The following is a 25,381-nucleotide window of genomic DNA, read 5'->3' as shown; positions in this document are numbered from 1 at the left end:
TATATAAAAAATGGCTTGTTCTCCAGTTACAAACAAGCCTGTTCTGTGGTCAAAGCGGACATAAATTGAAGTTAATACCCTCCTCAGAGCTGGTAGCTGTCCTCTCCCTCTCAGACCAGACAATTTTGCTGTAACACACAGACACACAGACACACAAACTCAAGCGCACACAGCCTGCTCCAGTTTCTTGGCCCATCTAAACGCTGACGACGGCATAGCTGTGGTCTGGTGGTACCTTGTGGCCAATGCCAGCTGAGCTGTTCCACATCCCTCTACCCCGTATCATCATAATTGTCCATTGATGTGGTTGTTTGCCTGTCAGGCTCGACTGAAGTGACTTATTTCTTTCTTTATCTGTAATCAGAAATCATCTTATAACAGAATTTTGCAGCTGTAGAAAACCCCTTCAGGAGTTTCAGTTGCAGACAGCCAGGCTTGATTCAGTTCTGCGTGGGATTTACTTCACAGTGTCAGCTAAACTCTTTTGATCCAGATGAATTACTTCCATCGGACTGAACTCCTCTCCATTTCATTTCCCTTCAGCAAGCATGAAGTTGTGCAGGTCTTTCGCTGTTTACGTCAATTCCACCTTGAATGTTTTATTCCTAAAGATAAAGATACTGAATCCAGTCTAGCTTATTGGATGACCTCTGACCTCCCTGTTGGGGAGAAGGCTATTTAGATTTCCTCCTCAGAAGGTGATCAACAGAAAAAAACAAAAAACAAAAAACGACATCAAAGTCATGTATGTAAGGGGTGACTTTTAATGTGTTTTCAGAAATTAGAGAAATTAGAGAAATCTTGGCTGGTACCTCTATACCTTCTCATATTTACCTCAGCTCTGCAGCCAGTTGTTTTTGCTACAAATCATCTGTAAATATCAGGAGGGAGACAAACAGACACAGACAGACAGAGACTGACGTACAGAAATCCAGACAGTGATACACAGAGGCGAGCTAGCAAATAAGCACATATCCACACGCACACGCACACGCACATACCTAGCTCACACATTTTCCAAATGACATCCAATGCCTGCTATTCCTATTTTCAGCCATTTGAGACAAAAATAACATCCCAACAACATCACTTATTGGAAAGTTCATTCAGACATTTAAAAGTTTTATTAGGACCTGTCTTCTGGTTTATTTTGGGGTCCAGGTTTAGCTTTCTCAGCTCAGGGACAAAGAAATATAAACAGTTGATAGCTTAGTGGACAGAAAATCGTATAATCCGTCGCATTTCATAAAATAGCTGATTTTTATCATGCACAGAATTCTATGTTGTTGATTAACTTGAGCTACTAAGTTAGCACTCACATTAATGACTATGGCAGATCATAAATGAGGAGGAGCATTATCCAAATTAGAAATACTTGCTTCTGATCTTTTTCATAGCCTATAATCAATAAAAAAAAACACAACTGATAAATTATTTGCTCAATATTAAAAATAAAGTCAGGTGTATTTTGAAAATGATAAATGTGCTGATCTGTGATGTGCTGAAGTAAAACCTTGGCCTCAGATCATTTCATATTAATTCACCAGTTAGTTTAAAAACTTGAGCCATAATTATTTTTCCTGAAGAAAATTGCCCATATTGAAGATCCAAGCAACAGAAAGAGCAACAGTCAGTAGCCTCATTACTCAGACAGACTCTGTAGTACATCACAAATTGTTATTGTTATCTTCTTCTCCCTCCTTTATCATAGTTGTGCAGCTCCACCTCTTGATGTCCTAATATGGAGCATCTCTCTGCCCTCTGGCCAATCGAGGGGGCTGGATGCATCCCTCCCAGTAATGCCATGGGCCTGGGCCAGGCCTGAGGTTTCAGTAAAAGGAGTAAAAGGCTGGTTAGTGGCAAGGGGCAACGTCTTTAGACAGAAAGAGGGGGAAGATTTTAAAAGCACCACCAACAACAACAACAACAAAAATAAGTGAAGGAAAGCAGCTGAAGACAGACAAGAGGTGGATGTCAGAGAGGGGGGGGTCATTGGAGGAAAAGAGAGAAGAGAGAGGTTGAGATTGAACTCTGCTGCTGAAGGTGGAGGTCTGTTCCCTCTGAAACACTGGAGGAGCTGAAACTGAAGCTGAGAATTAAGGTAGGCTGGATGGATGGGCTTCATTGCAGTCTCTGTGTTGATGACCCGGAGCAGTGTGCTGACACCTGGCAGGTTTCTTCTCCTGTTTTTGGAAAATGTGCTGCGCAGGTTCATGGTTTGTAGGTGCAGAGGAGAGAACATTAGTTAGAAGTGCCACTGACCGCTTCGTTGCTGAATGTTTGACTGAGTTAGCCCTAATTTCTTTTTATTTTCTTAAACATTGCTTTAGCATTTGGCATCCTGGGAGCTACTAAGAGCTTTGCACGACAGTTTGTGTTGCAGCCTGTTGACTCCATATTGCTGATTTTGGAAAGCTTAACAATAGCAAGCTGTTCAAATGTATAAGGAGTTTAAGCAAGACAGCTGCTGCCTCTGTTTATTCCAACATGCCACTTACTAGTTACAGCTTTTAGAGGTTTATGGTAACTATTTGTAGCGTGGTATGTCACTGCGAATCCAAGTCCAGATGAGTGTTTTGTAATGATATCAACAAGCAACAACTGTCCAAACCTCTAGCAAACTCAAATGACTGGGGCCTGCCTCACCTGCGGGTACTACAGCATTTACAGAAAAAGACCTAAACTTCCAATATGATCAAAATCATAAAGGACTGTCTTAAAATTGTTTTTAGCCTCGCTGCGATCAACATGATTGAAGTTTTGTGCAATCTTTAGTTTGCTCCTGTTTAAAAAAAAAAAAGCGAACTGTAAACTACTCATGTGATCCAATCTTTTTTTTTTTTTAAATAGAGAGTTACCCTCTGCTCCGCTGTAACAAAACAACTTAGTGTTGCTGAGCAGAGCTGTCAAAGCTGTTGGTGGTTGTACTCGGTCATTTAGCTCCTGTCTTAATGTTACACTCAAGCGACAGCTGCAGTGTGACAGTCATGGGATCCCTTTGCCCCCCAATTCCAGCTACTCCACAGAGCTTGCCCGTCAGCCCGGTATGTAAGTTGGCCAAAAGTGTCTTCAGAGGCTGATGGCATCAAAACACCCCTGCGTCGTGACAGGACAACTAACACACGCATGGTTGGTTACATAATGCATGCACTGCATTATTTTGGATTGCTGTTTATATTGCTGTTAGTAATGGTATGTCAATATACTGACTTTCTGTTTTTATTATGACTTAATTTCTCATAAGCAAATTCTACTCTACAGCTAAATTTCAACGAGTAGGACTAGTAGAGTCCTACTAGTCTCGTGGGTTTGTTGATTTTGTTGTTGTAGCTCCAAAGAACTGTTGTTCATTTAAAATGGACAGGTTTGGCTTAAATACAATGTTATCTGCTTTTTAATGTCTGTTTAGTCCACAAGGGCATCATCTACCTGTATTAAGGCATGGAGCCTAAATACATTCAAATTCATTCTTTAGCAGTGTCAGTGAAGTATTCATCAAGTTACAATGAATGTGGAAGTCAGCAATAGCTCAGGCAGGGACCAATGATATGGTCATATGGTAATGGTCATTATCCATTCAGATGGAATATGGCACTGCACTAAAATACAATAACATCACCCCATCAGAGTGCCCCAAAACACCTCCTTGACTGAACATTTTTCTTCTGTGCAGTTAGCCAAATGAAATGAGCTGAATGGAAGCCAGATGCCTGTTACAGGTGTGAGTCTGATGCTACATATGAAGCCTGAGGCGTCACACTTGTGGCTTTTGCTATCAAGGCACTTGAATCCTAACTTATTTTGAGGAAGACGTGTGGAAAACAAACAAACAAAAAAAAAGCAGCAGGTGTAATTTGTGTGCACAACCGTGAACTAAGCGACGTCAAAAGTGAAATGATGGATAATGATAGCGGTTTCCTGGCGACAGACTTTGGGTGTTGGTGGTTGTAATTGTGGGTGGTAAATTTAGAACAGGAAGTAGGGGTCAAGAATTTATTACGCATTTGAAGGGGGAGACCTCATGAGGAAACACTGCTTGATGTATGTACGGGGGTACACAGAGTGTAGAGAGGATTTTACAGGAAGGAAGACTCATGCGGCCGACCCGGTAGCAAATGCCCTTTAATATCTAAGACAGAACGATATTTACTCTGAAACACTTGAACTGCAAAGATTTCCAGTCTGTGGGAATTTTAGATCCTCAAATGGCCAGAGCTGGGAGTGTCTCTCTCCGTGTGACGGATGTGATCAGTCCTTAACATTTCTGTTTCCTGTTTACATGGAGGCATTTCCTGTCCAAAGGCCCATGCCTGTGGGTGGGTCAGTTGTCTTATGTCTATTTAATTTCTCAAATGGTCAGAAGGCCTACGGGGATTTCTTTCACTAATCTTGAAAGGTTTGCGATGTTGTGCTCAGCGCAGCGTTCGTGCAGCTTAGATGGTTCCTCCAGGCGTCAAATATGACACAGGGGGGTCTTTTACAGATGCAAACAACAGCTACAATCTTTGATTTATTATCATATCTTGTTAGTTCAAATAAGAAGCAGTTAAGAAATGGGTCTTACCAGGCATGTTTGTTTGATACCGCAGCAGTTGGAATTGAAAACAATTTCACCTGTCAGGTACACAGCGATGGAAAACGTCTGTTGTCATCATTCAGGAGGAACATGACATAACATGACATAATACAGTCCTGAAAGTAATGCACCAATATAACATGTTATTGAATCATATTCATATAGATTTACAACAGATAGAGCAAATTTAGCTAATCTTAAATACTGAGGTACAGGATATTTTTACCAAAAGAAAACTACTACAGGCGAGGCACAGAAATCACATTGCCCTTAGTTGGGAAACTGATAGAGCCATCGTGAGGCTGCATAAAGGGGAGCAGAGAGTTTTGGATTATGCTCTAGTTTCAGTCATAGCTGCAGAACCAGCTGGCCCCGCTTGATGCTGATTTGTTTGCCCCTATAAAAGCGACTTCCCTGGACCTTCCAATAGATTTAGATACCCATATTGCCCTAGCTATAACCATTCAGCATCTGTAAAGCATCTGCGTGAGAGAGAATCCCCCCCTGCAGCCCTCCACCAGAGACTCGGGGCATGCCTGACCCCATCGGCACCTCCTCCACTTTCTGTTGGAGGTCCCTCATGGACATACGCTGCACTACCAGAAGAACAATTGCAAATTACCAAATGTGTGGATTGCTCCAGAGAGACAACATTGTCTAAAGGAATGATGATGGATCTACCGCTCTAAAGTCAGACAGTTAATCTCTACCTGTCGGCAGGTGCCTCCTCTGGCCAGTGACTAACCCCACCTCCCTGGTAACACTCACTTTTGCTGATAGCCACTTTGTGACAGCACTCCCAGTATCAGAGAAGCTCATTACTGTTACATTTCATTTCATTTCTGCCCAAACTCCCCTCTGCCAAACAATCAGAACAGTTGAAGCAGCAGCTGGAGAGCGGCCTTTGCTACCAGCTTTCTTGAAATCCCAACTCCTGGAGTAATCTGGCCTGTATAGTACAAACAATAAACTTTATATTTCATTAATTCTTTCACCTTCTACCGCTTATCTGTTTCTGGGTCACGGGAGGAGGAGAGACTTTATTTTTCCCTTTGAACTCAACTCTGCACCCATTAATACCTCAACAGTCACAATGACCATTACAGACAAATAACAAAACGATAAAAACAACAATTAAACAAATCATGCATCGCTATCTGTACCACCAGCATTTAATGACCAACTGCCTGAGAACTGAGGCGCTTAGGTACAGCGCGGGGGAAAAGGTGTGGCTGGTGATCAGGGATCTTCCGTTATGTGTGGGGTCACATAAGTTAGCTCCTCTCTTTGTTGGCCTATTACCGGTCCAGTGTCTGTGAGACAGAAACTCCCCAGCTCCATGAGAGTTCATCCCATGTTCCATGTTAGTTACACTGAGCCAGTGAAGTCCCTTGGTCCTAGCCATGCCCTTGTCTCATTGTTGGTGGTCTAGCTTAAATTGTCAGGAAATTGCCGACAAATTTGATGGCAGGGGCCTTTATGTGTTTGTAACTCCATGCTTCTCAGTGAATGTTTGTTCAGCATTCATGTTTACTGTCACATGCATTTAAAGCAGTACATTCATGTACAAATAAGAAAGAATAAATGCCAATACCAACTGTGTGAAAGTGTTGCTATATTTCCTCAGTGTGTGTATGCTCTTATGTAACTGTGTGTGAAGAGAAAGCCTATTTTTAAAGATATCTGGCCTAAGCTGATATTATCTACATACACAAATAAATCACTACTTCACATCCTTGGCATTGTCCCATGTGGAGAAATATTATCAACAGTTTCAAGAACAGACTGGTGGTTGTTCTTTTAGGGTGGACACCTGATGCTTGAGTCATGCGCTTGCCAAGCAAATTGTACCATGATTAACTTGTCCATCTCTAGAATGCCTGTTGTGGCCTGGGAACAGAATTAGCGTGGCAGGTTCAATTTCTCATGGCTACTGATGCAAGTGAGAGCAGGAACACAAAAGCTATTCAGGTCACATCACAGCATAACACCTGGACTAGTGTCAGAGATCACAGTGATCCCCAATGCTTTTAAAGCACTCACCAGAAAAGGGACAGCGGTTATGGTTTCCCAACTCATGGCAATTGTGAAAATACATAATGCCCCATTGTTGGCTTGCGTACCAGAAAAACGGACCGTGTTGGTTGTGTGAAAGGTCACACAAAGGTATACTGAACTTTATCAGCTGTAGTTTGGGTCTGGTTTGTGTTCACACTGACTGAGAACATAACCCTATGACAAGACGAATTAACTGTAGAATCACTACGTCATAAACTTTTTCGGGAATTTCTTAATTTTCTTAAGTGAATAGAATAGGACTCTATTATGGGTTAAATTATTAAGATTGTCCCCTGAACCATTCAATAGTTAAATATAACTGTTTGAAATCCTGCCAAAAATGATGAGATTCGGTCATTTGATCTCAGAACACCCCAACCCTGCTCCTCAAGCTGGCTCACTGCAGTTAGATCCATAGCAAGGATACGTTGCTATTAGCGACTTGGTATTGGCAATAAGTGTGCTATTCAAGAAATGAAGTATGGATATTATGTTAATAATCGACATGTGGTAATATTCTGATAGCAGATGTGGATCTTTACCCTTTTTTTAGTCAGTTCATCTGGTTGCCTTCTCACTGGTGTTATCTTTTCATTCACATTTGTACAGTTACTGCTGCAGACTGTCTACCTCCCTCCACTGTTATGTTATTATATATTAATATACAAATTAATTCTCAAAAAAACAAAAACAAAACATACACACAGTAAACAAGCTGATGAGATGAATCCAATGCTGACTTCCTTCTTACTTATTTGCCATTATATTTTGGTAGTGTGGTTTCACTCATTCATTTTCATTCATTCATTCATTTAGGAAGAGCTACAAGTATTTTCACATGAGACAAGAAGACAAGCTAAGATAAGATGTTTAATGTCACTATATGCAAGGATTTAGCGAAATGGTGGGTGCTTTTCCATAACGACATTAAAAAGAAGACACTTTATATATATACACCCATTCTGTGATGTCGAAACTCTTGGTGGTTTCTTGAAAGGTGCTCTTTTATTTTGAAAGTCCTTGCTTTTCCATTGGTTGTCACAGTCAGATCAGCCACGTCTTCCCAACAACAGAACGGAACAAGCTGTATCTCACTTCGCCAGACTTTGCCACACTCTTGAAAGGAAGCCTAACATGAAGAGTTATTTTCTGGCTTTCGTGCAGAAAACAAGAGGTCAGGATCAGGCTGAATTAGCTCTGTTAGTGCTGGTACCTCCCCACTTCTGGTGTGTAACAAGCCTGACCAAATCCGACTTGTGCTTGGCTCCAACACTATACATCACAGGTCCAGACCTAGTCGGCAGCTTACTTGGAGTATTAATGTGGTTTAGGCGTGAGCAGGTAGCCATCATCGCAGATATTGAACAAATGTCCCACAATTTCATTGTCGGGGGAGGACCAGCAGCGGCACAATGTCATGACCGGCCAGAACCCTGCAGAGGTTGCCACCAGGTCAGTGCCTTCATCTTGACTCTCAGACACCATCTAGCTTACAGGTCCAGAGCTCCTTACACATTCCATAGAGACCATCACAACTGAAGAACCATGTGACCTCATAAAAGACCCAGACACGGATGTGGAAGTTTGATGTCACACTGCCACATCTACAGAATCTCATAGAGGTAAAACAACATGACAAAGACTAACAGTTAACTGCTCAGTTTACTTCAACATCCAAGTCATCGTTCACCTTTTCAGCGCCAGCAAACTCAAGGTGTCACTGCATGCAGAGCCACACACACACGGGACAGAATACATTCATACACACAATACAATATATACATTGTATACGCGCACACACTAATAATAATGTTGCACAGATAATACAGAAAACAATGTGTCACTGATAAGAATATTGAACAGAAGTAAAATACTGCACGAATGCTGAAAAAGGGACAAGGGTTAGCAGTGTGAAGATAAACTCACGTTAGTGCAACATGGTAAGCAACGAGCACATATGTCTAAGTCTTCCTGAGCTATTTGGGGAAGATTTCTGCAGTTTGACAAACTGCATGTGTGTTTGATTCTTTAATAAGGCATTTAGCTGACTGGTTCAGTTCAAGAACCTACAGCACAAAGCTTTTAGCACAAACTTTGTTTCAGTTGAGGGGTGCCAGTTGAAGCCGATTTTTTCAGCAACCCACCCATCAAATGTATTCAAGACAACTTAATCCAGCTCCTACTGGACAAACTGCAAATGGTTGACAGCAGTAACGAGCTCTTGAGCTTCCATTTGTCCTTTCATCTTCAGATTTAGAGCCAGCCAGGCAGCAGGAACTAAGACTGTTTAGCTACACATGACTTCAGTTATTCGCTCTGCCTTTATTCATGTAGGTTATCAGGAACTGAAACTTTTTCCCAGTGTGCACTGTGTGTACAGGGAACATGCATGCACAGCAATAATAAGAAATTCACAATAAGAAAAATTCGTTGTTTTATGTTACATTCCATCCTCTGTCCATATGTCTATGGCCATTTACTTCATAGAAATGCTTTCACATTGCAGGCAAGGTCAGTAGGGAAGCTGCTGACCATTATTGTGGTTTTTTGAAACAGTCCTACACAGTCTAACATTCACATTTTCATGTTGAATATCCTGTTACCTGGCAACATATCAGGCCCAAAATTAAACTAAAGTCCAGTTAATTTGCCAAACTTTTTTAACTACTTGGCTGAAATCTGACATCCATTTATACATGTGACTGATGTTGAATATGAAAAGTGCTTTTAATATTTACAGTTACTACAACATGATTCAGCAGTTCTTGTCCTGTATTGTCCAGATTTAACCCACGAAAGTTCCGTCTACTCAGAGCAGTAACAGACACCTTTCCTGAAGTAAAAATAACCAGACAAACAACTGTTGGAACAAGCCGTTTATTAAACGTTTCTGTTCAAGTGTTTCTTTTTTATCTCTGTAATTTGCTGCAGACAAAGCCAGAAAGATGCCAATAGCCCAGGCACCTTGGATAGCAAATCTGGCAATGACATTTTGGGAGTTTGCTGTGACAAACCATCCTCAAATCTATGTAGCAGCTACCGACAATGCTTGATGGCACGTAATGGTATAGTAGTGGTGTACTCGCGTCCAGCATCCCCAAGCATCCCAAAGTATTTCTCAGAATTCTTTAATTGATGTCAAATTCAAGGAGGTCCATTTTCACAACCTGCCCCACCATTGGGGTAGTTTAAAACACCAGCATTTAAACTTTTAAAAGTTAGATCGCATCACAATTTAAGCATCTAAGTATGTTTATTGCAAATCTGCCATCTTTTCATGGTTCGCCAAGCAAAAAAAGGATTACATTTTAATACACTTAATTAGAAGGGGTAGGATGGAGAAAATGATTTTACTTTAGTTTATAATAAACTCTGTAACAACCACCCTTACTCCTGGAAACCATTGTGTGGATAGAAGTGTTAGCATGAAAAGACAAGCTGAAAGGTCCAAACATTTTACCTGGGAGACGAAAGTTATATAACTATAAGCAAAATTTTAAATAATAATTAAATAATTTTGGCTCTAAAATTTTCTCACCTCTTATCACTTCTGTGGAATATTGCAGACAATGTTAAAAAGGAAGTGATTTTAAATAAACGTAATCACTTCCTAAGCACTATCGCAATTATCATAAGGCAAACATTTGTGAAAGTGATACAACCTTCTTAACTGAGACAATTACTCTCATGGCATTGTGGCATTAATGATCTACAGGGGATATCTTCTACTACTGTGTATGTGTAGCTATAGGCTGGGCTGCTATCACAAATTATTTCATTGCATTCACCTTCAAGTGAATTGTGGATTCGGTGATAAAAGAAATTTGAAATCATGTCTAATATGATTCAATAAAATATTCAATTCAGGCCACCCAAAACCAAATGACGTGAGAAATAAAGCAAATTCGGAGTGAATTCGAGTTGTTTCATCCCTTAATTGGCCAACTAAATTAAATTCTTCTATGAGTTGGAAACTGTTGTGAACAAATATAGTTTCCCTGAAGTCAACATACAGTCAATCATAAATGGAATTTCGCATTTATTTTGATATGCTGACAATCAGTCAGCAGTGGGTAAACATTACTTGTGGAAAATGTAAGTTATGCAGGCGGTTGAGACTTCATATTGATCAGAGCAAGCATGTGCAGGCCTGTGGGGTCCTCCAGATGTGACTCTGGTCTATAATAAGAGTGGTCTGTGAGGCATTTGTGAGGCACTAACCTCCTCCTCCCCTTCCATTCCCTCCATTCCCTCCATTCCTTCACTCTGTCCAGGGAGTGCCAGCCCTCCACCTGCTGCTGTCACACAGAGCCACACTTTAAAGCCCAACTTCAGGTGTAAACCTGGGCAAGTCGTATTGTTTCCTATAATCACATTTTACATTTTTAGTTTCCCTCTAAAGGTGTGGCTGAATTATTTAAAAACACAGCTCAGGAAGTTTTTTGGTTTTGGTTTGAAAGCTGCTCAGCTACACCCAAAATGTCACTCACAGGCATTAGTGCAACAGTGGAGTGGATGCACCTGTTATTGCCGCTGTATCTAGTAAAATGCCAATCAGTCAGCACAAAAAGAGTATCTAAATGATGGAACATTTAGTATTCAAGATGAGTGAAATACCCTGCATATTTTTTTATGCATAAAAATCTCATTTTTTATTTATTTATTTATTTATTTTTTATAATGTTGCACACTATGAGGTCAGAGCGTTTTTCATTTAACTTTTGGCCTGTACTGTATGTCGTCGTGTAGACTGTCTCAGAAACCCGTTTCTTCTCCTCTGTGACTGATACAGGGAAGGCAGGGCACCACTGAATGTGCGTTATGTGTTCTTCTGGCCTGCTGGACACCCGATACCTCCAGTCCACCCAAAGCAGGCATGACATCCCCGTGGACGCTTTACCTACGAACACTGGCACATTCACGCACAAACACTTTGCACACACAGACGGGCTTTCCTCTTTGCTGCACATACAGAGCTAAATTAAGACAGTAATCACATGAAGGCAGGAATGACAGGTATGAGACTGCAGGGGGCTACTGCTATGTGATTCACAAACAAGCAAAGCTGCGCTGCTGATAGATGGACAGTTGACTGTCACATAAGTCGGGAGTCCCTACATGTGCACTTCTCTTAATGTATTTAAACATCTTCCTACAGACTGGACCCATCCCAGGTGTCACTATTTGCATAGCCAACCAAACAATAAGATGTGCTTACGTAATGCTGTTTAACTCCCATCACATTCTTTGCAATTCAGCCCACACAGCCCAGAGCGCAAAGGATCAATGGTGGAGTTCTTTAAATAAAAGTATTGAAGCCTCTCCTAAAGCAGATTTTCTTCACCGGCTGTTTATTCTTTCTAAACATGTGCTGAGGATCATTGGCTCTTTCAGGCATCAACTCTTCTTTTTACTTTGGAGATCTCTCCGTGGTGACTGGTATTAAATCTGTCATGACAAGTCTCTCCCAAATCAGAGAGGAGCCATGATCTCTGTTAATGTGGGTTTTGTGCAGGAGTCACTGATTCATCTGCCTTGAGTGAGAAGTAAAAGTAAGAAAAGTCAGGCACTTTCAATTGCAATGCGACAACCAGCATGCATCATCTTATTGTGTAGCACAACAACACGGCGATGTTTTATTTCTGTAATTAACGAGATGTGTTGACAGACACTGTGAAACTCGATTTGTTCCCTTTACACCAGCTTTTGGCTGGGTATTGACTTTTGTCACCTCCCGGACATCAGTCACTCCTGAGACCTGAGAATCGGTTGAGACTCAAATAGTTCATTTTCACTTATTGATCCTGAACTTTGCTAAATGAGATGCTTGAAAAACTAGAAATGTATGTTTTTGTAAAGAAAGATTGCTGTAATGCATGTGGCACTACGTCAAACCTGCTCGGGTAGCACTGTTAAAAAGACTGAAAGTGTATGAATGTTGGTTTTGTGTAGGAGGTCTGGGTGTGAGTTCAGAGGCAAGACCGTGGAAGGAATCCCAAGCCTGCCATCCCAGAAGCCTGTGGCTGATGGCCATGTCACTAAATCAGATATTTAAACTCCATATGAAAAAGTGTGACATGAAAACCTTATGCTGCACTTATTGAGGAATGCCCCTGGAACGAGTTTACTGTTAGCTGATACTGTCCTGTGCGGGAAGCATAGCAGGGTGGTGTAGGGACAGCAATGTGTAAAGCAATATCCACTGGGAAAAAAACATGCACTAATACAGCTCTTGACTTCACAAAGGCTTTAAATTTTGCAGGGCAAAAGCCATTAATATTTTTTATTACCTCATAGTGTATCATCCACGTATGCAGTGTGAGCTGTTTAAACGAGCCTCACAGTTAGAGCAAAACATTTAAGTGGAAAAAACATATTTTAAGGTCTTGAAAACAGTCAGAAAGTTTCATTGACATACAGTTTTATTGAGAAATGACTGATGAAATTCAGAACAAAGATTTTTTTTTTTTTCTTTATCTGTCATCCTTGTTCTTTCTTTTAGGTACTTCAGATTATTAGATGGGTGCTTGATTGACTTGTCCGTATGTGTATTCGCTTTCATCTGAAACTAATTGTGTTAAATGCCTTCAGCCAGGCCAGAGTGGGGCTTTTCATTTCAATTTTCTTAAATGCTTAACAAGACTCCGAAGTACATTGATGAAAAGCTCAGACAATGTGCTGTGTATTGTAATCTCTGATTAACTGAACCAGTGGTACAGTTTTTACACTGAAATAATAAGGGTTAACTCAGATTTGTTGGCTTTTCATTTTTCAGACTCTGACAGAGACCAAGAAGACAGCCATGCTTGCAGTCAGACCAGAGACCCAGCCGTAAGTAAACACAGGGCTCCTCCTGATGAGATTGGGATCTAATCATGCTAATTCATAAAACGGTAGATTAATTAAGATTCATTATACCAGAGTAAGCTGGTGTGGTGGTGAAGAGGAAAGTGCATCAGTATTCAATTACAAGGAGGTGATGCGTGTTTAATTTCTTCTCCTTATTCCTTTTTCAAAGCGCAATTTGTCCTGCACACAGTAATAACAGGCTACACTTGGCTGCCACTCTTTTATGTGACTGTAACTTAATCACTAAAACAAGTGTCAGCATATTACTGTTGTGTCTGTATGTGTGTGAAATTAATTACTACACTTAAGGAGGACTAAGACAGACATTTTAATGGTGCTCCTGATCAACATGTATTTTCATTGTGTTCATTGGTTGCTGTATGTGTGTATGTAAATGTCTGTGCTATGAGACTATTTATAGGACTATGTGAGACTATTTTCCTTTTGTATATTTGTGTATTTTTGATCATTTTGAAACAGTAACTTACCTGACTTTTATTGTCTGACGGTTTCAAAGTAGAATACCTGCCTAGATACCTATCATTATTTTAGGAACATAGCTCACAGTTTTCACAGGTAATTTGCAGTTGTCAGAGGTTGCTGCAATCTGAAAACAGGATAAGTGTTAGGACAGGATGTTTTTACAACATTAACTATGTGCGGGTTTATGAAGTGAGTCAAGGAAGGAGAAGTTGGGGAGGCTGGGTCATGACATGTTTCCTCTGGAAAAAAGGTAAGAGGTGAAAGACCTCACAGCCAGCTTAGTTTGGTTTAGGCCCACCAAATTTCTTCCATAAAGGGAATAAAACATAAATATTATAAATGAAAGTGCGTGATGGCTGAACCATAGTTGGGGTTCGAAGAATCGCCAAAACACATGTGCAGCACATCCTTGCGTGAAGTTCACAGTAGTGGGAGCACATGGCTTAACCTTTCTCTGTGGACAGGTAAAAGACAAGAGGCGGTCGCCCCCCTCCAACAGATCCCCCACCGCCACACAACGCATTCCTCACCACAGCAGCTCCACAGACGAACAGGAGAGTCCGGAGAGAGTGGTAGGACACAGTTCATTGCTAGCAGAGGCAAATACAACACACACGAGGGAAGCCATTGATACACTTCAATATTTCATGAATGCGTGCCTTTGTCCGCATGAAGCCGCATGAAGAAATAGTGTAATTTTATGTTTTAAAGTTTAAATATACTAAATAGGAATACTTACACACCATCATCATAGCTTTGTCATTTTAGGTATGTTAGCACATTACAGTGCCATTCAGCACAAAGCACCACTGTTACTGACTCGCTTACAACAGTGGCATTATCACTGACTGTGTAGGATGGAGGAAAGATGTCGAAAAATCACTTTGTTGGGAACCTTAAACTCGTCTGAAAGAGTTAACAGTCTAGTTTTCACACTTCTGCACATGATAACAGCAATGCCAGAAATGGTGGAAGCTGAGTCAGGAGAGATAGCTTCGCTCACTTTATGTGTAGCTAACCAGCTGACAAAGATCTGTGATTATCCTCAATGACGAACCCTCCAAATGAATCTACAAGCTTGATTCTTTGGTAACAGGACACTGTCACAGCCGTGAAAATGACATGAAATCAGGTTTACAATGGCTGGAGAACCTGCTGCCACAACAAGAGGTGGTCGTAGTCAGTAATATGATGAATGTAAGCAGGCATCAGATTGTTTAAGAGAAAGAAAGGTATTCTGGGATTGTCAGACATACAGATAGATAATACTTCACGTCAGTATCATACCAAAATGTACGTAATTGAAATTTTAGCTGGGCAAGAAGTGCTTAACCTGCAGCACGGGTGATGATGAATATGATAAATGACTGGAGCCCTGCATCAAGCAGCACAGGGGATGGGTTTGTGAAAGCATATTGTTTTATACACCAGTGTCGTGAAAAATGATCCATCATGACTTTCTTTCTTTCTTCTTTCCCCATCATAAGTGCAAAATATAAAAACTAGCGACTTCATCAGCAGTGACTGTCTCATGTTTTGGTGAGGTTTTATTGCGAATGGGATTTGCTTTATTTGGACTGAGATGAGCCCAGTAACATTAAACCCAGGACTTTACTCCCACAATATACAGAAATGTTAAAATCTTTATATTGGAAGATAACACAAAGCTTTGCCATCGGTCTCCTAATCCCAGCAGCAAACAGCTCAATGCAGACTAGATCACAATAGTCCATTCATTTGTTCCAGCACAGATAAGATGCTGCAGTAGCAAGTGAAAGCCAGCTGCTGGTTGGAGGGTCAACAACTATCAGCATCCTTTGCGCCTGATCTAAAACTGGACTCAGGTTATTGGAGACTGCAAACACTCTGGCCCACATCTATGGGCGGGAAGTTGTAAGTTAGCTTCTCTCAGATATTTTAGAAAAACTGTTTTTTGAGAGACAGTGACACCTACTGATTGAAACCATCAACATTAAACACAACCAGTGAGGCTTTTACTAAGCAACGAGAAAAAAAAAAAAAAAACAACACAAAAAATGAATAAAAAGACAAGAGTGGAAGGTTAAAACGTTCAAAATTTAACATTTAACTTAGTGAAGAAGGTCAAATAATGAACTATTACAATTTAAAATATCAATATAATAAAAAAGAATATCTAATATCTAATTGAAATTCAATTTAAGAAAAACAGCTGGCAAACATAATTTTATGGCTTTCATCATTTTCCTCAATGTACATAACTGAGAATTAAATTTAATTAATAACTGCTTTATTCGTTATTCTACATTGTGTTATCTGTGTTGTCTCCAGGTGCAGAAGGAAAAGCTTCATGCAGAGCTGAAACAAGTGTTGAGTCAGAAGAGAAGTAACCTTAGAGAGTCAACGTGCCGACTGGCTCAGCCCGAGATGGACTCAGATCCTACAGACGACCAGACGGTAAGATGGAGTCCAAGAGATTACCTGAAATCTTTATTATCTGTTTGGATCTGGTATTGTATGTTTATTTACCAGAAATTTTGAAAGATTTTGGATGTTGTCCCAGAACATTGTGATGTGTCTACAATAACAGTGCAAATGGATACAGGAAGCCAGTGAGTCCAAATGGTTGAATAAATTCAGCAGCCAAAGAATGGCTGTTGTGGTTCCTCTTGTACGTTCTACATTTCCTGGTTTATTTTGGACAAATATGGTTGTTGTTTCATCCTTGCTTGCTTGAACACTTGAGAAACAACTAAAGGTTTCTGAGAAAGCATTTTAGAGTTCCACATGCTCCAACTCACATAATATGATAATGAAACTGCCCCTCTCTTTACAAAAGTGAATTGTAAAATAATATTTTTATTTGTTTCCCAGGATTACTAGTATCTAGATTGTGAGTGTTAGGGCTCCAGTGAGATAGGAAAGTATAATATCCAGTTTTGTTCTTCATTAAATCTATCTATCCATGCCAAAATTGGTTTTCCTATCACAAAATGAGTGAATCGTTATAATCTGTTGAGCTATGTCACTCCACTCCACTGTTGTTATTGGTGATATTAAAGGTTGGCTGTGTGTGTTTCAGGGTGTGGAAGAAGCCTCAAAAGCAGTGGAAGTTGTGATGGAGACAGAGGCGGAAGCTGGAGCTAGTGGCTACAGTGTGACTGGTGGAGGCGAGCGAGGGATCTTTGTTAAAGATGTCCTCAAAGACTCTCCAGCAGCAAAACATCTCAGTCTACAGCAAGGTGCCTGCAGTCACATCTAATTCATTTAGGCAACACGCAAAATCGAATGTGCTTCAATTTGAATGATTCCACGAATAATTGTGTAACTTTACCAGCACTAGCATGTTAAATAGAAAGCCAGAAGCTTCCACTGTATTTTGCCATGTCACTTTCTGATCAAAGACAGTAAATAAAATATATATTAGTTGTTATTAATGGCTATTATAGTGAATTATTTATTACTACTTGAAATATTGCGAATTGATAATTCATAAATACTTTAAATATGAGTGAGTTATGCAATTTTTTTTTACAATTATAAGGAGAGGACGAAAAGATTTGTCTTATTTAGCTCCAAGCAGTGGCCACTGATAGGCAGTACAAAAAACAGCATCCTTATAGTAATATTTGATAAGGTCTTCTTCATACCTACTTCCCTCACATTGTATTTATACTATTTGTGTGTTCCAATCCAGTGCTTCAGTTCTTCACTGTGACCGTTTGGAGACAGTTTGCTGCAATTTGTACCATGAATCATGATTAGTCAAATCTGACCACACAGGCATGAGACATTTTTGGATTCAGTGTGGCATACATTTTTACAGCTTTGAATTTTCTCAATCGATAAATATCCATGCATACAGAATCAATGTTACACAGTGTTTTGTTTTAAACATTATGTGATGTTCATAATAACGTAAGTGACAACAAGTGTTTAGCATAACATTATATGACAGACTGTGTGGAACACGCAGTAACATGGATACAGATGAAACCCATATCCACTGAATGAAAATTAAATACTGACAATTGCTGCACGACATATTTGGTGTATCGTGCATCAAAACTGTATGCTACTCTTGCTTTGAATACCCAGACACTGATGTTAACTGTACATATCTGTGTAACAAACAAATATATATAAACTACATAGTGATAGATACAAAGGAAAATTTGGAAGGGGTAAAAAAAAATCCCTTTAATTGGTTGGAGCAGTGGACATATTCATTCATGATATTCTTTATGTGAAGGTGACCAGCTGCTTAGTGCCAAGGTCTACTTCGACAATGTGAGGTATGAAGATGCTCTGAAAATCCTTCAGTGTGCGGAGCCTTATAAGGTCAGCTTCCAACTGAAGAGGACCATCCCTGGAGCAGAGGTCAGCATACGGCCTCAAGTTCCTAGTGTGGAGGTCAAAGGTCCTACTGCCAAAATGGCCAAAATGGTAATGTTTTTGTTTCGTTTTTTTCAACTTTGAAATTGAATTTTAATTTGAACTATGCACACGTTTCCAAATTCCATTTATTTCAATCAATCTAAATATGAAACTATTTTACATGCTAGCCCTTCAAACATGCCTTGTCACACATGCGGGTCTGCATATATTTCAGAGTGTAAAGGGCAACAAGCCATTCAAGACCAAGAAGAAAAGAGGTGGTCGCTTCGGTCTGAAAAGGCTCAAAGAGAAGCGCAGGGAGGAGCTGGTGATAGAGGGAACACCACCCAGGTTGGAGATGAGGGATGTGGATGTGGAGTTTTCGCTCCCAAAAATGAAACAGGGGAGGAGTACACAGACTGAAGCAGCAGATGCGGGGAAGGCAAAGAGGAAGATCAGGTTGGCCTTCTTTGTCTTTTTACTGTTTATTTCCCATGTTGAAACGTAATAGCACTTATATATATACACTATATAACTACTATTACATATACATGTCATATATATAGCTTTAGAATGAATGTGATTTTTTTCTTATTTTACAATTGTTTTATTATAATACTGTTTTATACTGTTCCCTCAGGTTTCCCCATATCAAAGCAAAGGGAAAAAATGCGGGAACAGCACATAATGAGGAAGAGATTAACATTTTGCAAACTGAGATGCCACAAGCTAAAATTAAAACCCAAGAAAAGGGACACAAGTTTGGAATCACCCTTCCAAAGACCAAAAATACTAAGTCAGGCTCAGCTTTGGAAACTGGATCTGTGGAACTCAAGTCACCAAGTGTGGAAATCCAGTCCCCATCAGTGGAATACACTTTGTCTGGTGGTATTTCACCTAATGTGGAGGTTGCATTCCCTTCAGCAAAAGCTGAGGCATCTTTGCTTGTGATGAAGGGAAAGACAGAAATAAGAGTTCCTGAAGGTCACTTAAAAGGAGGAATTGATACAGCTGAGGGTAAACCAGATATAGACACAGGCAAAGGAGGCAAAGGAGATGCAAACCTCAGAATGCCAAAGTTGAAACTACCAAAAGTTAGAATCTCACGTCATTCAGATGAAATAGATGGTGATATCAAGGTAAAAGCTGAGGGGCTGAAAATGCCTCATGCTGACATAACACATCCAAAAGTCGAAATAAAAGGAGATGGAAAGATTTGCCTCCCTGATGCAAGAATAACCAAACCAAAGAATGAGGATGATCTATCAGGAAAAACATCTATTCATACACCCTCTGTTGATATTTCTTCGCTAAAAGGGAAGATAAAACCTGACATCTCAATTAACGAGTGTGAAGGTGCTGGGAAAACTTCTATCAAAATGCTCACCATTGGCATCGCAGCGCCTGATGTTGATTTGCAATTGGACGCAGGACGACAAGTTCCAGATGAGGTGGAGGGTACCTGTAAAAAGCCCAAAATCAGCATGCCAAAGGTTGATAACTCATTTACAAGCATGGATAATGAGTACCCAGAAGGTGGAAAGATCTCTCTCCCACAGGCAAAAATAGAGGGTACCAATGTGGATATGGATTATTATGTTGGTGGTGATGGGAAGTTCAAAATGCCTGATTTCAATATATCTTCAACAAAAATTAAGTCACCTGGAGGAGAAGTAAATATAAAAGGACAGGAAGTGGAAGTTGACATTGAAGGGCCTAAAGTGAAAGCAGGTGAATTTGAGTTGGTCACACCTCATATTTCTCTTTCCAAAAGCAAAACAGAAGGAGATGTTGAAGGGTATGCTGGTAAAGAAGGAGACACTAAAATGCCTGCCACTGATATTTCTTTACCAATGCTAAGACAACCGAAGGATCACAAGAGCATAGAGAGGCCTGAACTTGAGGGCAAAGGTCAGATCCACATGCCCTCGGTTGATATGTCTCTGCCAAGAATAAAGATCAAAGATGACACTGAAAAGGTTGGTCCATCTGCAAGAGGAGGGAAGTTCAAAATACAGTCACTCGATGTCAGCCTCCCTAAGGTTACATCACCACAGGCAGATTTAGGCATAAAGGGAAGCGAAGTTACAGGAGGGGAAATTAACATTGCTGCAATGGATATATCTCTCTCAAAGGGAAGTGCAGAACAGAAGATGGATATTGAAGGACCATCACAAAAAGACAGCAAGTTTAAGACACCTACGTGTGATATATCCTTACCAAAGGTAAATATTCCCAAGGGGAACATTGGTCTCGAGGCATCCTCAGTTGATATCTCTATTTCGAAAGGAAAAGCAGAAATTGACACAGAGAATAAAAGCAGAAGAGGACATTTTCATATGCCCTCAATTGATGTTTCTCTCCCCAAAATAAACTCCAAGCAAGGTGACATCCATATTGAGGCACCTGAAATCAAAAGTGGTGAAATCGAAATGCCTACTATTGACATCTCAGCTCCTCAAGGTATATTAGAATGTGGTATCAATGTTGAAGGTGAAGGAAAAGAAGGCATATTCTGCCTCCCATCCCTTCCTGCAGTGCAGTTCCCTGAAGGAGATGCAACAATTCAAGGTCCAAAAGTCAAAACTGGGGAGTTTGACAAAATGACAAAAATTGACATCTCAATTCCAAAAGGTGAAACAGTTGGAGACGTTAATATAGACATTCACTCTGGTAAAGATAGGGGTATTGTCATCCCAGCCTATGATATTGGACATCCTAAAGGAAAAGTAACTGGTGGCACTGATATTGAAGTTGTTGAAGGGAAAGGTAAAAAGATAAAAATGCCAAAATTTGACATTTCAACACCAGAGGTTAATTTTCCTGAGAGTGATGTCAAATTCAAAGCGCCAGACATCAAGGACAGGAAGATTAAACTGCCAGACATTGATATTTCACACCCCAAAGGAAAAGTAGAAGGAGAAGTTGAAACTGGGGGACATGGAAGTAAAGAAGGGAAATTCCACATGCCATCTATTCATATTTCTCTTCCTAAAATAAAAACTAAGGACAGAGAGCGCAACATAAAATGTTCTGAACGTAAAGGAGGTAAAATCAACACACCAGACATTGGCCTTTCAATCCCAAAAGGAAAGATGGATATGCCAGAAGGAAAAATTGAGGGTGACCTAAACATTGACAGACCTGAGGTAAACGTGACAAAAATTAAAATGCCAAATATTGATGAGCCTTTACCAAACCTGAAACTGCCAGAGGGCGGTATTAAAATGAAAGGACAAGAAATTAAGGTGGGGAAGATAGAGATGCCTGACACTGATGTTTCACTCTCAAAAGGGAAAAAAGCTGAGGAACTTGGAATGCAAGGACATGATGCCAAAGAGGCTAAATTCTATATACCCTCTGTTGACTTCTCTCTTCCTAAAATAAAAACTAAGGGACCAGAGATGAACATTGAACATATCCCAAATCCGGAAATCAATGTTGAGAGCTCAGATGAAAAATCAAAATACAAAGTAAAATTTCCCCAGTTTAAGTTGTCATCACTGTTGGAATAAATGTATATAAAGTGATTATCACAGTGCTGCTCAACTTTAACTGACCCTGCAAAGAATGCAGAAACCTGTGTTTTATCAGCAGGAGCAGAGGTCATACCTCCGAAGAGGAAGCAACAACCTTCGAAGAAGATTTATGAAGAAAGGGAGGATGTCGAAGCGAGATTACTTCGTTCATAAATTAACTCTCAATGAACTCTCAATGTGTTTGAGTTTCTTGTGACTTGTAACTTGAATATAAATCATTCACTACTTGCAGCTGTGTATTCTCATCTTTAGAGCTGCAAGATTTTGTAACTAGGGACCACCCTAAGGAAATAAAAAGGGGGAGAACAGAAGAGATACTCCAGAGCGGGTAGAGAGTGTCACTGAGCACATCTCTGTCTGTTCTCCTTGCAAGTAAAATGAGCGCTGTTGTCCTTTGTCTTTCTTCCCTATGTGTTTTATAATGTTCTAGGTGGCTTAAACCTGACATTAATTTGGTCCTTCGAGCCGGATACCAACAGACCGGAGGATTCCAGCGGGCGGGTGGATTCCAGGAAAACCGTGGCCACGGCGGACTCCTAAACCAGTGAGTCCGGAAATAAACCCTTTCCGGGACTGGGTATCGGCCCGCCAGCTGGGATCCAAAGGTTGACGGGATTCCGAGAGGGGAAAGACAACGGAGGTGAGTTGAGTCTTGACTTAAAAAGAGTGAGTGGCCACGGCGAATGACTAGGGGTCATTGCGCATGAACAAGCCCTGAATATTCTAGACACTGGCAGGTAAAGAATAAGAGAAAGAGACCAAGGGAGTCTCGTGAGACCAAGGGAGTCTCTGTAGAGGATGACGGAGTCCTGGTGTGCACCCTTAAATTCCGAGTAGGAGAGTGAATGTGAGTGTGAAAGGAGATTGACATACCATTAGGTATTTCATCTCATATAAAACAGTGGGATTTGTAAGTAGTCAACTGGTGTGGATGCAAAGGCAAGAATTCTCCACTCGAAAGAGTTGAAGTGAGAATTACCACAACAGGAATTTGAGAGACTACCCCACTGATAAAAAATCGACCTCTAGAATACCCTAAGTGTTGCAAAGGTCGAGTCAAATTAATAAAATGGGAAAGGGGTCGAGTAAAGAAAAACCAAGAGATAAATTGCAATGTCAAGATTGGAAATTTATAGAACAACAGGATCCATGTAAAAATAAAAAATTAGACAGATGGATTGTAAAACACAATTTTGAAGGAAAATTAAATACACAAAAGATAAGTGTATTGCAAGAAAGTATTACAAGAAAAACTAAGTAAAATAAAAAAAAATGAAGCAGGGAGGTTATGAAGAAACAGAGTACTGGATGAAAATAGCAGAACAGAGAGAAAGAGGAGAGAAAAAGAAAAAACAGAAAGAGCAGGAATGCAGACAAAAAAATAAAGACAAAGACTGTGAAAAAGACTTAATGTATCAGAGAAAAGAAGATGATGAGACAGGACCTAACAGACGACCTAGAGACGACCGAGACTTAGGCCAAGGGGCAGAAGGGGGGGCTGCAGGTCCAGCTCCCTCAGGACTAGGACGAGGACTTTACCCAGACCTAAATGAATTACTACCATATGATGAAACCTTTGAAGAATATAAGATAAGAATGACAACTAAATTCAAAATCCACAGTGGATTGCAAGATGATGGGAATGTAAATGGAGCATTCCAGCAGCAATTAAAAAATGCTCTCCATGCAGGATCAAGAGATGGAATACGTTGCTGGGTTAATAAACATTACATAGGATTTGCTACAGGAACCATGGAGGACTATGTTAACCATGCCCTCCATGCAGAAAAAGTAACAAAGGAGAAGAAAAGTGGAAAGACAGGGGAAGTGTTTTATCAGGAGAGAGAAGAGGAAAAAGAGGGAGAGGTGTTCTATCAGAATTGTGGCAGAGGTCAAGGAAATGGTGGATACAGAGGAAGAGGAGGTTTTAGAGGCAGAGGCCGAGAAGGAAGTTACAGAGGAGGACATCAACAAAACTCTAGAGAGTGTTGGTGTTGTCGAAAAGAGGGACATATTGCCAGAAACTGTCCACAAAAAATCAAGCAATTTGAAATGACTAGGCCAGTCAAGTAAGTAAAAAAAAAAAAAAAAAAAAAAAAAAAAAAAAAAAAAAAAAAAAATATTTGATGAGGAGGAATTTTTAAGAGTTGAGGAGATCCTAAATCTCCAAGACCTACTAGCATTAAACACAGTAAAACCAGAGGTAACTTTATATGTGAATGGCAAAAGCATCATCTTCCTGTGTGATACGGGGGCGTGTAGAACAACATGCAATAATACCAAACGCCAAACTTAGTGATCGAAGTGTAACTGTGCGATCTGCTAGTGGAAAGTTAACTAAAGCAGCTGAGTCAGAACCATTGTGGTTGAGAGACCCCCAAAGACAGACATGTTAGCTGTCTATTTTGTTTTTCCAGGAGTGCCCAGTAAATCTTTTAGGACTTGATGGGTTGTTATTGTTAGGATTAGCACTAATACCCACTCCTCACGGACACATTGCAGTAAAAAGACAAGAGGAAATAGAAAAAGGGGATCTCTACGTAATTCAGGGATCAGGCCAGCCACATTACTACTATTCACTTGATATTCCAAATAAACCTCCACATGAAACGGCTACAGCATTGATGAAAGAAGGCAGAAAAAATTGTATCGTGACTATAGGATCAAATGACTAAAAACAGTTTACACATAACCCTATGGTAAAGCAGACACACTAGCCCTGTTAAAACATTTAGCGGAAGAAGAGCGTAAAGTAAATAAAAATAAACTCCAAATATGTAAGACGCAAGTGAAATACTTAGGACTGTAAAGGCCACTTCATGACTGCCGTACTGGTGCAACAGTATGGTGATAAAATGAACCCAATTGCATATTTCTCGTCAAAACTAGATAGTGTGGCCTGTGCGCTACCACACTGTGTCAGAGCAGTCATAGCAGCATTGATGGCAGTAGAAGCGAGTGCAGCCATAGTATTGTTTCATCCACTTGTACTCAAAGTACCACATGCAGTCTCAGCGCTATTATTACAAACAAATATGACTTTTCTATCACCAGCCAGACACCTGTCATGTATGTCTATTCTCTTATCCCAACCTCATTTAACGATAGAGAGATGCACGGCGTTAAACCCGGCAACATTGTTGCCAGTACCTGAAGATGGAATGAAACACGATTGTCAAGATTTAGCTGAACAACCAGCTAAAAGTAGAGCAGATTTTAAAGATCAACCACTAGAAAGAGGAGAAGTGTTATTTGTAGATGGTTCCTCAAAGAAGAATGAACAAGGGAAAACCCAGACAGGCTATGCAGTACTTACACAAAACGCAGTGTTAAAAGCAGAAAAATTACCCTCCCACTACTCAGCACAAGCTGCAGAGTTAGTGGCATTAACAGAAGCATGTAAATTGATGAAGAATAAGGAAACCACAATTTATACAGACAGTCAGTATGCTTTCGCTACAGTACACACTTTTGCACAATACTGGAAAAACAGAGGCATGGTTACCTCTACAGGTAAACC

At 40.2% G+C, this 25,381-nt stretch overlaps 1 protein-coding gene across 1 annotated transcript in view; it reads left to right on the top strand.

Annotated features, from left to right (window-relative positions):
- The first annotated feature begins 1,859 nt into the window (after positions 1 to 1,859).
- Positions 1,860 to 25,381, top strand: part of prx (periaxin) — a 43,041-nt gene continuing 19,519 nt past the window's right edge. Inside the window, exons 1-8 of the mRNA XM_029517614.1 lie at positions 1,860 to 2,101; positions 13,410 to 13,465; positions 14,431 to 14,538; positions 16,277 to 16,402; positions 17,028 to 17,187; positions 18,198 to 18,391; positions 18,558 to 18,781; positions 18,963 to 21,827. Coding sequence (XP_029373474.1) covers positions 16,373 to 16,402; positions 17,028 to 17,187; positions 18,198 to 18,391; positions 18,558 to 18,781; positions 18,963 to 21,827 — 3,473 coding nt within the window. The 5' untranslated portion in view covers positions 1,860 to 2,101; positions 13,410 to 13,465; positions 14,431 to 14,538; positions 16,277 to 16,372. The remainder of the gene's footprint in view (positions 2,102 to 13,409; positions 13,466 to 14,430; positions 14,539 to 16,276; positions 16,403 to 17,027; positions 17,188 to 18,197; positions 18,392 to 18,557; positions 18,782 to 18,962; positions 21,828 to 25,381) is intronic.

Source organism: Echeneis naucrates, chromosome 13 (genome assembly GCF_900963305.1).
Source record: "Echeneis naucrates chromosome 13, fEcheNa1.1, whole genome shotgun sequence".
NCBI lineage: Eukaryota > Metazoa > Chordata > Actinopteri > Carangiformes > Echeneidae > Echeneis > Echeneis naucrates.
The sequence above is the reverse complement of the archived record's forward strand: the minus strand, read 5'-3'. Positions and strand labels throughout refer to the sequence as shown.